The following is a 17,209-nucleotide window of genomic DNA, read 5'->3' as shown; positions in this document are numbered from 1 at the left end:
CTTCCCCCACCCACCCCCCAAAAAATGTGAAAGTCAAAAGTAAAGCAGCTAGGTTCTGATAGATGGCTCCAGCTAGGTAAAAGAGCAAGTGAAATTTTAGTCTTCAAAACTGAAAAGATTTTTTCTGAGACACTCAGTCCAAATGCTATGTTCAGTGATGGATCATTGTCTAAACAAAATGAATGTTGTCATGGAGTAACAAAATTATTTAAAATGTGAGTAAGAATCATGTTTTAAAAGTGATTTTTCAAATGTATTAGATATTCTCATGTTCATTATGTTAATTATTACCTTTAGGATTTCAAAATGCAAAACCATATTTTTAAACTTCATCTTCTCAGACCTAATCAAAGGGGTAAAAGAGTTCACCGTACTCGCAGGCCTATACTTTAGAGTATTCCAGGATTATGACACATTACTTGTGAGTGAACTCTGGAGTCAGGTGTCACCTTGATGTGATTCTCAGAACTGTAATTCATGCTTTCACTGTGAATTAGATACTGGGAACTTATATCATTGTTTTCTGACTTGTAGGCAGCGAGTAACATTTGAGGAGATTTTACCATCCTCTACTCCATTGCCTGCCTTGGATCTTCTGAAGAAACTCTTGGTATTTAACCCTGATAAACGACTCACAGCAGAGGAAGCTCTGCGGCATCCTTATGTGAAAAGGTGAGAGTAATACTAACGTGCAGTTTCCCCTGATGTCTTCTGAGATGTTATAGACCTACTCTTGGCACAAGTTTTCTTTATATGCATAATACAAAAAAAAAAAAGAGACAAAGCTAATTCTTAATTTTTTCTAACCCTATTTACACTAAAGGTCATATGAGATGATTTAACAGTCCTTTTTAATATTATATTAATCTGCGGTGCTGTTTTTAGTCTTAGTGAATTACATTATATGTTATCATCTTCTTAGGTTTCACTGTCCTGCCAGGGAGCTCTCTCTGGATTATGATGTGGTTCTTCCTTTAGGTGATGATATCCAGCTGTCTGTGGCAGAATATCGAAATCAATTGTATGAGGTACTTTCTCTTATCCTATTTTCCAAAATCCTAATCTTCCAGGTAACCTGCCATTCTTGCATACACTTAATGAAGTCTGTAATTTTCTTCTATTTGTGTTCTCGTAGGCTTTCCATATTTGCTTACAGTTACATCTTGGTGTTTCTTATCAGTCAGTTCCATACTGTCATAATTTTAAATCTAGATTTCCACTGGGAAAAGTCTGTAAAGCACGATGTCTGAAAAAGAGTGTGTTAAAGGAAATTATATTATGCTGGATGAAATAGTCCAAGGAGAGGTGACGCTGCTGCCACTCCATGTCCCCACGTCTGGCCAGTAGCAAGGCTGAAGATGTATTCTTAGTAGGCACATGCAGACAGAAAACATGTACACACTACATATATACTTATAAACATATATACATGGCTGGCCACATGGGTCGCAAGCAGGCACTCAGAGCATTCACACAAACATAGACAGCACCAACAGCCTCATCTTGTTCCCTTTTCTGTCTGAGCAAGATGGAAGTTCACTCATGAGAATGTATTTACATACGTACAAGGTGGATCCCTGCAGCAGCTGGTCTCAGACACTCAGTAGCTGGCCCCTGGATCACAGTCTCCTCAGCTGCTGGCACTTGGATATACAAGCCCCCAAGGCTGCAGCCCTACTCCAGTTCCTGGTACAGACCATGCAGACAAACAGCTGGCCGGGACTTTCCAGGTGCCTTAGCTGACCTCCAGCCCACCGCCCCCATGTTCTCACCCCTAGATATACACAGGTGCTCACACCCAGAGCTGGCCCTTAGAGACCTGCTCACCCCCTTGCTCCGAGGCCACTTGATCTATTCACTGAATAGTCTGACTTGCTCTTTGCTAGTGATCACATGCTCACTCACACACCTGCACTCTCTTCAGTTGCTGGCACAGTGGACACACAGGCCCTCTGACCTGTGATCTGACTCCATTTGCTGCCATTCACACCAGCATACACGCACACGTCGGCAGAATAGATAGCCTCTCTTCCAGAAAAGAGAAAGCAATTTAGTAAGAAGGTAGAGTGAACTGCATTATCAAGTGCAGGGTATGGCCAGACAAGCTTATTGACCAGCCAGCTATTTACACACGACTGGCCATTTTTATACCACTTACCCTTTATTTCCCACACTCATTCCTCCCCAAATTACCTAAACCCCCTCTCTTTTCCTGCTTTTGGTTCCTACCCTAAACATCCCATAATAAGTCCTGTGTGATCCCAGATGGCTTTCCTCTGCATCCCATAACATGTCCAATCCCTATGCAGCATCCTCCCCCTGTCACCCTTCCATCTCTTGCCACCCTTAGTCCAAAAGGTGATCCAGAGAAATCCTGATGACTCGTTGTGATGAGTTTCATGCCTGGACAATGGGGCTGATGGCTTTGCTGGGACAGCCCAAGCTTGAGAAGTGGGCCCATATGAACCTCATGAGGTTCAATAAGACCAAGTGCAAGGTCCTGCACGTGGGTCAGGGCAACCCCTGGTATCAGTACAAGCTGGAAGATGAAAGGATGGAGAGCAGCCCTGCCGAGAAGGACTTGGGGGTACTGGTAGGATGAAAAGCTGGACATGAGCCAGCAATGTGCGCTCGCAGCCCAGAGGGCCAACTGTACCCTGGGCTGCATCCAAAGTGGTGTGGCCAGCATGTCAAGGGAGGGGATTCTGCCCCGCTCTGGTGAGACCCGTCCCCCCTGCAGTGCTGCAACCAGCTCTGGAGCCCTCAGCACAGGAAGGACATGGAGCTGTTGGAGAGTGTCCAGAAGAGGGCCACCAAAATGATTAGAGATGTGGAACACTTCTCCTATGAGGGCAGGCTGAGAGAGTTGGGGTTGTTCAGCCTGGAGAAGAGAAGGCTCTGGGGAGACCTTACTGCAGCCTTCCAGTACTTAAAGGGGCCTTGTAAGAAAGATGGGGACAGACTTTTTAGCAGGGCCTCTAGTGACAGAGCAAGGGGCAATGGTTTTAAACTGAAAGAGGGTAGGTTTAGACTGGACACAAGGAAGAAATCTTTTACCATGAGGGTGGTGATACACTGGACCAGGTTGCCTAGAGAAGTTTTGGATGCCCCATCATTGGAAGTGTTCAAGGTCAGGTTGGATGAGGCTCTGAGCAACCTGATCTTGTGAAAGATGTCCCTGCCCAAGGCCGGGGGGTTGGACTAGATGATCTCTGAAGGTCCTTTTCCCAAACTATTCTATGATTCTATGAACATTTGAGTGTCTAAAGAAATGAAAGAAGAAGAAAAGTAAACAGAAAACATAACACATTAAGAGATACTGAACTGATCTGGATGGTGGTGTTGAGGCAGTAGGGCGAGGACAGACGGAGTGAATGCTCTAACAATGAAATATGTGGAGCAGCAAAAGTGAAAGTAAATCAAGGCTTCAGGAGGAGAAATTGGTTTTAGCTTAGTTTTTGTTGGGTTTTTTTCCCTTTTTACAGTGGAAGAAATTATGTAAATGCCACGTTATGAGGCAAAGGAACTGGAGGATGGTGACAAGAGCAGGAGTTGGAATGTAAATGTAGTAAAACAGGCATTGGAAAGAATGACAATGAGAAGAAAAGATTGAAAAGGAAATTTAGAGATCAGAAAATCCAAGACTGAGAAAGACTGATAAGTGTGTCCACCTTCCCAGAGAGGAAAAGTGTTATTGCTCTACTAACAGCAATTAAAATTGAAGAAAGGAAAAATAAAATTGAATTTTAAAAGTTGAACCTACTTACTCTTTTTTTAATTCTTTTTATTTTTACTCTTTTCTTATTTCTCTTAAGGTCTTTAATAGAACGAACTAATAAACTCTACTGTGATAGAGTGTTAGGAGTCATGAGCAGATGAATTAGTAAAGTGAATACTGAGCACAGGTAGAAAATATATTCTAAATGTCAATATGTTGGTTACAGATAATCTGGGTACAAGGCTAAGAAACAAGTGAATAATTTTAAATAATCTTAATGATAGGGTGTCAAATTTGGGACTATTGTGATTACAGGAAGTGGGGAACAGATTGTCTGCACCAAGACCCAAAACCTTGGCAAGGATTCTGTTGCTAGATAGTAGTGTGTAGAGGTAGGTGAGAAATAATTATGCACCAACCAGAATGAATGTTGCTTTGACCATTAAAAATCAGCTTTGCAAAGTTCTAGAAAGGGATGGTAAGAAACAACATAGTGTGAACCTTTTGGGCGTATAGATTCTGACTTTTTTAAGTCTAATGCATATTTTATTTAGAGGTGTTCTCCCTCAGATATATTGAAATTGCCTGTTCATCCAATCCTTAATGCTTCAGCCTATTTTTTCTTTCCACTGAGAATATTATTTTTATCTTTTTTCTAACTCTAGATTAATTTTTAAATTATACTTGTTACTTATCCTGTGAAATAAATTGCAGTTATTTGTAAGTCTTTCTCTTTGTTTTTATGTTGATGTTCCTCTGCTCTGCTGTGTAGCTGTGGTAAGTCTAACCAACTTCTCCTTTCTGTAGATGATCCTTGAAAAGAAATTAAATAGCCATCCAAAGGAGCAAGTGCGAAGAGAAAACATTCAACTAAATCAGTCTGAATCCAGGCCACTTCTTCCAAATTCCAGTCCTGTGACTTTACCTACCAGAAAAGGCCAGAGAGAGACAACACCACCTCTTCCAAAAGCTTTGCGTGTGCATGCTGGAACTACAACTAGAGTCCATCCAGAAGTATCCAGCCAGAGTGAAGATTTAGCAAGAACTTTATGTCAGAGATCAAAGATCAATGTCATATACAATCCCATAACACATACCACTGTTCAAAGTAGGTACTACCCTGCTACAGTGGGATGGCTATGAGGCATTATTATGGGGAAAAAAGAAGAAAAGAGATTGATTGGGGAAAGAGAAATAAGGGGAATTTACATGGCAAAATTAGAGGGTGAAAGTGTGGGAGGAAAATGACATCAGAACAAAACACTGTTGAATGAGTTTTGAATGTATGACATTCTCTTTGGCTCTTTCCTGCCTCAGTCTTGACGCTGTGTTGCTTTCTGTTTTCTGTTTGCTTCTCTACTGTTATCTTTTCTCATGCCCTTTTGAACTGGTTTGTTTGCTACTATACTCTTTTTTTCTGAATATTTGTGTTCTGTTTGTGAGCTGAAACAAGGTGGCAGGGGATGACTCCTGCTTGGAGAGATATGGATTTGATGGGTAGACCATTTGGTGGAATAGGAATTAGCTGGATGGTCACACCCAGAGGGTAGTGGTCAATGGCTTAAAGTCCAGATGGAGACTGGTGACAAGCGGTGTCCCTCAGGGGTCCGTATTGGGACCAGTACTCTTTAATATCTTCATCAGTGACATAGACAGTGGGATCGAGTGCACCCTCAGCAAGTTTGCAGATGACGCCAAGCTGAGTGGTGTGGTTGACATGCCTGAGGGACAGGATGCCATCAAGAGGGACCCAGACAAGCTTGAAGAATGTGCCTGTGTGAACTTCATGAGGTTCAACAAGGACAAGTGCAGTGTCTTGCACCTGTGTCGGGGCAACCCCTGGTATCAGTACAGGCTGAGGGATGAAGGGATGGAGAGCAGCCCTGCCGAGAAAGACTTGGGGATACTGGTAGATGAACAGCTGGACAGGATCTGGTAATATGTGCTTATAGCCCAGAAGGCCAACTGTATCCTGGGCTGCACCCAAAGCAGCGTGGCCAGCAGGTCGAGGGAGGAGATTCTGCCCCTCTACTCGGCCCTGGTGAGACCCTGCCTGCAGTGCTGTGTTCAGCTCTGGAGCCCTCAGCACAGGAAAGACATGGAGCTGTTGGAGAAGGTCCAGAGGAGGGCCACCAAAATGATTAGAGATGTGGAACACTTCTCCTATGAGGGCAGGCTGAGAGAGCTGGGGTTGTTCAGCCTAGAGAAGAGAAGGCTTCGGGGAGACCTTACTGCAGCCTTCCAGTACTTAAAGGGGGCTTGTAAGAAAGATGGGGACAGACTTTTTAGCAGGGCCTGTTGCGATAGGACAAGGGGTAACAGTTTTAAACTAAAAAAGGGTAGATTTTGACTAGATCTAAGGAAGAAATTTTTGACAATGAGTGTGGTGAAACCCTGGCCCAGGTTGCCCAGAGAGGTGGTAGATGCCCCATCCCTGGAGACATTCCAGGTCAGGCTGGACAGGGATCTGAGCAACCTGCTCTAGTTGAAGATGTCCCTGCTCATGGCAGGGATTTGGACTAGATGACCTTAAAAGGTCCCTTCCAACCCAAAGATTCTATGATTCTATGCCTCAGTTTTTACGTTCTGTCCCTGCCTCAGTCTGTTGTGTTCTGTGCCCTCATGATTTTCCTACTTTCTCTCATGTTTTTTCTTCTGCAGGTAATGCAAATTCTGGTGCTGTGATCAGGAACTGTTCTGCACCACCTTCTCAACAGGCCAGAATCTCCAATTGCAAACTGGGGAGACAAATCACATGGGCAAATGCAAGTGCAAATGCTCGGCTACCTCCTACAAGTGTACAGAACCTTTGTAATGTGAGTAGCAGTCCTACAAAAACAAACACCCTTAACATTTCATGGACCAAAATGATACAGACACAGTATATATTATTTTGCAACTTTGTAAAGATATTTAAATGAGAGGCAAGGCATATTGCTCTGTGACTAAATAATTTTTTATCAGTTAAAATTACTTAAGACAAAGATGCACGCTTCGATTTTGTTGCTTGTATGTAGTGTCAGTCAAATGGTACTAGTAGCTTAGTTTGACAAGGCGGTTTGGCTTGTACAAGGTATGTTCCCTTCACTAGAGAGCTCAAGAGTGTGCTAACTGAAGAATTTTTGCTAGTAGAGGAAATAACTAGACATAACTTGCCTCTAATATGGGGTAGATTCATGTAGGAACTTGTATATTGCAGTCTTCAGTGTTGCAATGCCCACATTTCAGGTGTTTTGTCTACTAATGAAGTTTACAACCCTGAGCTAAGTTCTGTGCATGAGGTAGAGTGTGGAGAGGAAGACCATCTATAGTAATCACCAGGAAATTCTAAGGGCACAGATATGGCTTAAACTTTACATCTCCAGCATATGTAAAGCTGATCTTCAGCTAGTCTGGGTTTATAAACACTAACTTTCTCCTGGAGTTTTAAGTCTAACCCCAGTCTTTTAAAAACCCTATCACCTGCGACTTGAGCAGCAAGAATATTTTGATGCCTATAGGTTTATGCAGGAGTTTTGTGAATGACTGTTGAATTTAAGTATGGGAATTAGATACTTCTGAGAACATGAAGTAACACAGCCCTCTTGTAAATCTAGGTCTCTGCCTCATTAGCAGTATTTTTTTCACAAAGATTAATTGTAATGGCTCATATATGTCAGCTAACTGTAATGAAAAAGAAAATTAAAAATATCTCTGCAGATTCTCTGCCTCTACTTCCTTTTCCCATCTTGAGTTTTTAATGCAGCATCTTTTGAGATGTGTTGAGATATATCAGTTTTTTTCTACTGCCCTTTTTCTAGAGGACAGGCTAGTTTTGGACTCCATTCTTCTTTCATCAGTTCAGACAAGCAAGGGTTTGACCACCATTTCAGATTATCATGGTGTTCAGATTATCAGCAGCACCAAAAACTTCTTTTGACTTTGAGAATGACAGATCAGTTGCTTTTACATTATCTTCAATGATGGCTTGTCCTGGTCAAAGTGTGTATGTAGCAAATTTCTTTTTAACCAAATTGAGACTTTTGGATATTCCAAATTTAGCTGGAGAATTTGCACTACCTCTAGAATGAACCTAGTGGATTGCTGTTGCTGAATAATGAAGGTTTCAGTCCTGTCCTCTCTGCTCCTCCCTCTTCCATGTTCTTGGCCACGCTTCCTTGTAAAAGTTCTTCTCCTCATTCGATTCTTAAACGACCTCCTTGCCCCCGCTTTTTCCTGAGCTAGTTGTTTGCTGACTAGCTCAACGAGAGTCTAGCCAACACAAGGTGATCAGGGGAAGCTTATGGCAGAGGAAGAATATGGAAGGAGGCACCACAGATTACTTTTTCTGTGCCACTAAAGATGGACTTGTTTGTCGTGGGCCTTTATGACATCCCACAAAAGAATACTTGAGTTCTTATGCGCTGGAGTCGCAGCCATTCAAAATATATGATGAGCACAGTTGTGTGAAGAGGCTTCTGATAGACACCGCTATCAAAGATGAGTTGGGTGGGATCACCTGCTTTGTGTCAGCATGCAATATCATATTTACCTTAAAGCAAATTATTTCTTCAAACTGCTCTGAATGATCGGAACCATTTCAAGCTAGAAACAAGCTGCAAACACTGTTAAGAGTCAAGCTTGTTCCTCCTGGATCTCTTCTTACTGTTGTGATTGACATGAAAATACATGAGTAACTGTTAAAAAGAGACATGATTGCCACTAACTTCCAAGTATGTCCACATGCACACTTGCAACCCATCTTTAAGCTCCTCTGCTTTGGAATCCCATTCAAAATGTTTTGAGTGTGAGGGGAACCATTTATTCCACAAGTGTGAAGCAAGTGTGGAACTATTTATTCCACAATATGAGATTGTGGATATTGCTGCATATGCAGATGTACATATGAACAATGCATTTTGAAGAATCTTCAGGTAATTATGACCAACTTTCTGTTACTGGAAGGGCATACTAGGGAGAAGATCACCCTACACATGCCCTGTGCTTTATATTTGTTCCCTGAGAGGCTAATACTGACTAGTGTCAGACAGGATATTGTGGTAGAAGGTCATCAGCATTGTGGCTGATCCTATGTTAAGTGAATGTTGATTTTTCCATCTTTCTCACTCAGCCTCCGCAGGAGCTGAAAAGTTCTGACATTCCAGTTTTCTCTGCATTCAGTCTGGATTAGTTTTCAATATCCTAATAGGCTCATGAAATTCTTGTTCTCAGCAATTTGACCAGGAAAGACTCCTGTGATGGCTGGGGTGACAGCAGCCAGTGCCACAATAGTGAGTGGAAACTCCTGCCTTTCAGTTAACTATAGAGGCTGACAAAGCGTAAGCTGCAGTGAAACAGCTCTCCTCTTGAACTGCAGATTCAAATGTATTGTAATGTATTAATGTATTATAAACTTTTCCCCACAAGGGCTGATAAACACAGCATCCATATGCAGCTTCTATCTCAGAAAGTCACCAAGCTGTTTGATTGGCAGAAGCCAGGAAGATATACTGGGAAATAATGATGATCTGGTTTTGTACTTATATTTAAAGCATTCACTACTGTTGAAAACAAGATACTAGCCAAACAGGCCTTTGGACTTCTGCTCCGATGCAGGATTAGTTTGTCATATCTTGCTCCAGTGCCTCTAGCTCATTCTTGATGCACCCATTTTTAAGCCCTTCTCCTTCACATCATTGTCACCATCCTATTCTTGATCTTACAAAACAGTGTTTTGTTTATTAATCCCATAACATTCATGATCTGTCCTACTCCACAGCTTAACCAAAGTCTGTGTTCCTTATTTGTTTTTTAGAAAGCTGATTACAGGTTACTAACTAGCTTGGCTTTTCTTTCTCTCTCAGAATCCAAAAAATACTCAGTTTCACAGCAAAGATGTTCGTCCCCTTCTGAAGTCCAGTAAAAAGATGTTCCAGATTACTGCAAATATGGGAGCTTCTGGTGATCCAAAAGCATCAATGGGCAGTTACTCCCAGGCCTATGGAACCATATGTAAATCTGCACTGCAGAGTCTTCCAATATCAAAGTCCTCCCAATAGCATGAGCCGTGAATGTGGAAGTGTTCTAACCAGGTGAAGTACAGCTCATCTCATCAGTCCCCTAACTCAGCCAGTAACAGCAAGCGAGAGCAAAATATAACAGGCATTTGACAGTTACTCCAGCTGAAGGGAAATGTGCTATTCATTGCATGGAACAATGTACTATTCTCCTCTGGACAAACCAACAGGAAAGAGAATCTAATCCCTATGCCTGCCAGTCTTACCAGACAAAGGCACAGCACTATTTGCTCCCATATCATCAGAACAGTTAATACTGTCAGTTCATATTCCTCATGTGAATTATTGCAAAAAATTACAGAAACCCGCAATATTCTGACACTTGTATATATTTAGATATATTCAGATATATTCAGAGCCCGTATGCACGTCATGAAGTTCAACAAGGCCAAGTGCAGGGTCCTGCATCTGCGTCAGGGCAACCCCCGGGTGTCAATACAGGCTGGGGGATGAAGGGGTGAATGAGCAGCCATGACGAGAAAGACTCAGGGATACTGGGGGATGAAAAGCTGGACATGAGTCAGCAATGTGCGCTCGCAGCCCAGAGGGCCAACTGTACCCTGGGCTGCATCCAAAGTGGTGTGGCCAGCATGTCAAGGGAGGGGATTCTGCCCCTCTGTCCCGCTCTGGTGAGAACCCCCTGCAGTGCTGCATCCAGCTCTGGAGCGCTTAGCACAGGAAGGACATGGAGCTGTTGGAGAGTGTCCAGAAGAGGGCCACCAAAATGCTCAGAGGGCTGGAACAGCTCTTCTGTGAGGACAGGCTGAGAGAGTTGGGGTTGTTCAGCCTGGAGAAGAGAAGGCTCTGGGGAGACCTTACTGCAGCCTTCCAGTACTTAAAGGGGCCTTGTAAGAAAGATGGGGACAGACTTTTTAGCAGGGCCTCTAGTGACAGAGCAAGGGGCAATGGTTTTAAACTGAAAGAGGGTAGGTTTAGACTGGACACAAGGAAGAAATCTTTTACCATGAGGGTGGTGATACACTGGACCAGGTTGCCTAGAGAAGTTTTGGATGCCCCATCATTGGAAGTGTTCAAGGTCAGGTTGGATGAGGCTCTGAGCAACCTGATCTTGTGAAAGATGTCCCTGCCCAAGGCCGGGGGGTTGGACTAGATGATCTCTGAAGGTCCCTTCCAACCCATTCTGTTTCTTTAGCAGTTTCAGGTGCACTGCCTAAATGTGTTGGGGTTTTTTTTGGGCAGAACAGATAAATAACTGTTCACTGACGCTTCACAGATAAAGCTCTTCATTTTGTTTTCCACTAATTTCTATGACTCTTCTGGGATAAATGAACATATTCAATGGTGGCTTATTTTCATTAAAATCAAGTAGAAGAGCATTTTAAATATAGGTGTGGTCTGCTACAATAGTTAGTATCTTACCTACTATGTAATATTGTAAATATTGTAATAATAAATCCTTGCACTACATAAAATTTTTGTCTTTCAATCAATGTTTGCTGTGTGTGAAAGGGAAAAATACAGGGGTATCTTGTTCAATGAATAATATGGTAATTTTTTTTTTCTTTCATAAAGCAGTGTTTCAAGAGATAATATTGCTGAAACATCATGAAATTGTTATCAGGCAACAGTGAGACTAACTTTAAAACTATATTCCTGTTTTAATGCTGATTTTTTTAATACATTCTCCTCAGTAACTTAAAGTTCATATAAGAAGTCTGCCCCTGAAATTTTACTTCTCTTATGATAAATGGTTGTTATTACAGAATGTTGGGACTACAATTACGGAGGGGATTCAGCACTAAATTCCAACATGTGTGTACCACTGCCATTGATAGAATATCCATTTTATCTTTTAGTACCTAAACATCAAAGACTAGTTAAGTTAAAAAAAAAAAAAAAAAAGTACATTCACTTCTGATATCAGGTGTCGTCACTTAAGTCTGGTAATATTACGGAGCTGGGAATGCAGCTCACAGGGAAATCCTGGTTTATGCTGGTATAGTCATAAAATAGGCATTTCCTGTCTACATCTCAGCTACAGGTAGATACAGGAAATGGCAATGACAGGGTGAACATGTTGTGTAGGCAGTACTCTGCGCAGCATGTTGGCTCTTGTGACTCTAAGATGCCGGTTCTCATGCACAGAAAAGTGAGCCTACTGCTTAATTCAGGGTTGTGACTTCCACTGAAAGCATAGCACCTAGCAATCTTATGATACAACACAACATCCAAGATCCTCTATGAACCTAGTCTCAGACTGTGAGGTGATGGGCTGTAACACTATTTATTCTTAAAATGGCTTTTGTTATTACCAAGTGAATTAGTTATTCTGCAATATTTGTATACACCTACAACATCTGGTAATCAACATGTCACTAAAAGAGATGAGTCATTCTAGTTCTGGTCAGGAACATACTTTTACACGGAATGCACCATACTGAGCAAGATACAATTCTAAAAATCTAACCAAATACAGCAAAATTCTAAAATGTTAATATAATCCGTGACTATAAAAATAACTAGATTTCTAATTTGTCTATTACAGAATGATTCTGGAGCAGGTAGGTTTGGGAAAGTCTGGGAAGGTATGGAATGATGTAAGAATTACACATTACACAAAACAGGGCTAGCATATATGGAAGGAGGGGGGGATAGAGAGAGAGAGAGAGAGCACGTGCCTGTCTTCCTCTCTAGAGTAAAATAATCTCCATCTGTATCATCTGGCAGAGAACAGCTGTGTTGATCATTACAGTTCATTTTGGGACACACCAATAACTGGATCTGATTCATTACTAAGAGCAGACAAAATAAGTATACATATAGCATTCATTTAAGAATTTGTAGATATGTAACAGATTACGGGTTGTATCTGAAATGGTACACATTTATACAATATGAAATAAGCGTAAGAAATCCATTTCATCTTTTTTTCCAATTTTGTCTGCTTTTTTTTTTTCTTTTCCTATTTCTAAGTTTACCTCCTCATGTTAAAATGATAATTCCTCTTGATTCTTGCAGCTTTTTAAGGCCATCTGTATTAATATGGAAATCAGCTTAATTTTTTTTTAGATCAGACAATCTATCTTTCTGCACATTCACTTCCCAAGGTTTTCAACAAACAGGAAAATAATCATTAACTGTTAGAGATATGTAAATTATATAAAGCCTAGTAAATTATATAAAGCCTGCTACCATGTGAGCTGGTGCTCTTAAAAAAAAAAAAGCTAAAGTTCTAAAGACCCTACTGAAGTTACCTTCAGGAACCGATGCAGCCTCTTGCCTCCATCTGTCAGCCACGTACTTGAACTGGTTTGCTGAGCTTGCAGCTAGTGTCACAAATGGGTAATCATGAAACCCAAGCTAATGGGAATGTGATATTCCATTTGGAGGGATTCCCAGCTCCCTAATACTCATTTGGAGTTACATTGTCAAGGAAGTTACTACTTGGCCAAGACACCATTTTACAGAATCACAGAATCATTAAGGTTGGAAAAGACCTTTAAGATCATCAAGTCCAACCATCAACTCAACACCCCCATGCCCACTAAACCATATCCTGAAGTGCCACATTTACACGTTTTTCGAACACTTCCAGTGATGATGACTCCACCACCTCCCTGGGCAGCCTGTTCCAATGCTTGACCACTCTCTCAGTAAAGAAATTTTTCCTAGTATCTAGTCTAAACCTCCCCTGGTGCAACTTGAGGCCATTTTTCTCTCATTTTAGATGGTTAATTACACTGCTGACTCAGCTGAAAAGGAGTCCTAAACCCAGGTCTTTCTCCATTAATAGCATGTCAATTTCCTTTTCTATGGCCTTTCCGCTGCTTCTTTCAGCTCACCCCCTAAAGCAATACTTCCATTATACATAAGGAAACAAACCAATAACAAAACAGAACCAATAGGCTTAGAAAATGGTAAATATGCAAGCTCAGCATGTACCGCTCGACAAGACCATAACAATAGATAAGGACAAAAAGTTGTTTACAGTATTTTTTTCTCCTGTAGAAGTTCAAAAAGGTGCATCCCGTATTTGATTCATTATTAGATACAAAGAAAAGATAACTCTAACTGAGAAACAATTGGTTTTTAAACACTATTCTAGGTGCATGTGTCTGTGTGTATTTTTCTTTCCTGGATTGAACTCAAGTATTGAATTTTCTATTTTTTATTTTTTCCTTCTGAAAGTGGAATTATTTTGTCTGCTGAGAATATTCCCTGAGCATAACATAAAGAGACTCTTACATTATTTCTTTGTTTTAAGCATCTTGGCAATGTAATAATTTTATTTGAACCATACTGTGATAAGGTTGCCTGATACCACATGACTTTATTGGGCAAATTGTGCCATAGGAGCCTAATGCTGAACACATTTCCACTAGCTAGTCACATTCCATATGAAGAATATTGCCTATGGTGCTTATAGCCATCACAAACAAGTTATTTTCTCATTCCCCTTTGACAGTCAGTGATTATATGGAATTAAATAGTATTTCTATGATCATTTTTTGGTCTTGAAGGTCCCCAGGATTTTGGGCATGAATTTTCCCATCTTCTTGTCTTTGGCATCTGTGTCATATTCCTCTTCGCTTTGACTTGTATGTTCATCCTTTTTGCAGAAGACCTCAAATCTACTGTAGACTCGCTTCTCCTTCCGCATATTCTCCATTTTTTTCAGAAGGGTATCTCTATCCTCTGATGGTTGCCGCTGAAGATTTCGTTTCTGGCTCCCAAAACTCTCTGACCTGTGGATGTTACAGCTTTTCTCCTTCTCACCTTTTCTTTCCAAGCTTGTAGTTGACTTAGAAAGATCAGGATTACTAGTGGATGGTAGTTGCTTGGCCAGTTCAGCTCTGTTCTTCTGACTGTTTGCAGAGATTTGTTCCAAAATTACCTTGGTATCATCACGGAGGTTGCTGCTGTACAGGATGTTAGCTGTGGATGAAGGAAATCTCCCCTGTGTTGGCTGGCTGCTTTTGGGAGGAAGTGGTGTTGCAAATTTATGGGCTTTTTCTTCCTCCATCATATCCTGACAATCCCCTGTGGAAGATCGTTTGAGAACCACAGCCTGCTTGTCAGATTTTCCACTCTCAGAAGTGGGTTCCTCCTCCAATTTCTTGTCACCTTTTGGGTTCAGAAGCTGCTTCAGCCGTAGTGACCCTTTTCTTAAAAATTCCATTGGATTTTGTTCTTGTTTTGAACAGTCTTCCTCAGATTTATTGAGAGAGCTATCAGATCCTTGACTTCTAGATAAATTTTCAAGAACTGATGTGGTACTTGTCCTAATCTGTGGTTTCTTCAGTTCTGTATTGACTAATTTTTGAGTTCTCTTTCCTTCTTCTCTGGAAGACTCAATTTCTGAGTGTCTCCTACAAATACAAGACTCTCCTTCTCTGGAAGAGCAGGTTTATTCTCTATGGGATAAAACCGAGATGATAATTTGTCCACCTTAGTGCTAATATGTGCTAAAGGATCTTTACTCAATGTGTCAACAAGCTGGGGGGTTGATGAGGCTATTCCAAATGGTCTGTCAGCCTCTCCATGCACTTTGTAAGTACTGCAGGAGTCTTTGGAGTCAAGTACCCTACTCTCCAGAATCTTATACTGCACAGATTTCATACATTTCTTCTCTGTGTTCTGTGATTCTTCCTGCAGATAACTGGAAACAGCTTTGGTATGAGTGATTGTAGCTCGCTCTGTGTCTTTGCCCACAGCTTTGTACTTCTCTAAAAGTTCTGCCACTTTAGATGAGGCGGCTGTCTTTATAGTTTCATTGTCTTTTGTCAACTCACTGGACATTTGTTCTTTTTGGATCATCTGAACCTTTTCTATTGTGGTGTTAGGCTGATCTAACTTGGCAGCACTGAAAATCAGAGAGGACCTGAGTCTTGAGCTCCTTTGGATCAAAGGATTTATCCTGGACCTAAAGGCATCTTGTTTCATCATAGGGGTTTCTTCACCTACTCTATCAGGATCTGCAAATTCTTTGGCACTTTCAATTCCCAGTGACTTACTATTAAAAGAAATAGGGGATCTGAATGCTGGGATGAGGTCAGTGGGGTGCTTTGTGAGGCTATCCCCAAGAACATCATTATATGCCTCTGATTCCATAGGCATTGGAAGACCTTCTTCTGGTTCGGACTGGTATGCACTAAGGTATGAAGAAATCCTCCAGTTACGTAAACCTGTTCTATTTTCCTGTGTGTTCTTGTCTTCATCTTGGTCCTCATCTTTGTCTTGTAAGAACAGGTGTTGTTCCAGGCTTTGTTTCTGTGTAGGAGAAGTCTGGCAAATAAATTTCTGTCCTATATTCTGCCGCCTTAACATCATTCCCATTGGGCCGTTGCCTGCAGGATTCAGCTGATCAGAGCCATGTCTCACTTCCCTGGAAGAATTTGAAGGTACGTAATCCAGCCTTAAGGGGAAACCCTCCTGTGGAAAATTGGATTCAAGTTCAGGGTATCTGGGCCCCTCTCCATAGTCTTCCAGTTCATTGAATCCTGGCCTACCACCTCGAATTCTCTCAAAGAGTCCCTGAGGTCTGCCAGAAAGATGGGGATGTTCAAACTGGTACTGGTAGAACTGATCCTTCTGAAAATGACTAGACTGGATTTTAAATTCATCCATATTGTTCATGAACATCTGCCTGGCATACTGTTTAGAAGAAGCAAAATTTTCAAATGTTCCCTCTGCAAAACTGTGTCTCTTAAAAGCATCCAACTCCAACTGCTTAGAACGGAGAAAACCCCTGACAGGATCCATCTGAGAATTCTCCATTTCTACCTTTTTATACATTCGCATGGCCGATCCCTCCACAGTATGGCGCAACATGTCATCCCGCCTGAAATTTGACAGGAAGTACCTGTCTGGATCAACTCTGTCCATAAAGGAGGGGAAAAGACTGTCATCCCTCTGGAACATCAGGGGTGCTTTTTTTTGAAAGAAAGGCATGTTATTGCCAAAGGGAGTCATGGCAAATGTGTTCTCTGCCTTTGCCAAAACATTGGCTGGAGGAACAAGAGGTTCTGACTGTGCAAACAAAATTCGGAATTCTTCATCGAAGCTGGCCACCAGCTCCCCCTGGAAGATATGTGCTATGCTTCTGTGAATCTTCTCAAAAGACCACATAAAACTACAAAGAGAAATAGAAGTAATGATACTGTATTAGCATCAAGTAACTCAACTGTACCACTTCACATTAAACCATTTGCTTGCCTGAAGAAAATTCTCCTGATATTATTTAGTGCTCAGGCAGCCATTCATTAGACACTATTGTACCGAAGCCTCCTCGTTATTAATTGATTTGACATCACATCTTTGCAGAGAATTTTACAAGGCAATAAATTACTTCTGTTCTAAAAAAGCCTGTCAGCAGTAACAACAGCAAGAGAGCAAGCTGATGATAATCCTTATCTGAAGTAGATGTTCCTGCAATTACTTTGGGTTGTAATTGTTTTTTATAACTAAAATGTTG

At 41.4% G+C, this 17,209-nt stretch overlaps 2 protein-coding genes across 2 annotated transcripts; one reads left to right on the top strand and one right to left on the bottom strand.

Moving 5' to 3' along the window:
* Positions 1-497: 497 nt before the first annotated feature.
* LOC104617009 (mitogen-activated protein kinase 15-like) lies at positions 498-9,867 on the top strand (the record flags this gene model as incomplete). Its single annotated transcript, XM_010282216.1, is given in 5 exon segments — positions 498-672; positions 923-1,028; positions 4,526-4,826; positions 6,380-6,534; positions 9,562-9,867. Coding segments are annotated over 5 exon segments (1,043 nt in total), but the record flags the coding sequence as incomplete, so codon positions are not given.
* Positions 9,868-14,236: 4,369 nt separating this feature from the next.
* LOC104615815 (protein FAM83H-like) lies at positions 14,237-16,867 on the bottom strand (the record flags this gene model as incomplete). Its single annotated transcript, XM_010282205.1, is given in 2 exon segments — positions 14,237-15,063; positions 15,066-16,867. Coding segments are annotated over 2 exon segments (2,629 nt in total), but the record flags the coding sequence as incomplete, so codon positions are not given.
* Positions 16,868-17,209: the final 342 nt, after the last annotated feature.

The sequence above is a fragment of the Phaethon lepturus genome, unplaced genomic scaffold (assembly GCF_000687285.1).
Source record: "Phaethon lepturus isolate BGI_N335 unplaced genomic scaffold, ASM68728v1 scaffold2490, whole genome shotgun sequence".
Taxonomy (NCBI): domain Eukaryota; kingdom Metazoa; phylum Chordata; class Aves; order Phaethontiformes; family Phaethontidae; genus Phaethon; species Phaethon lepturus.
This window is presented reverse-complemented; position numbering and strand designations above follow the sequence as displayed.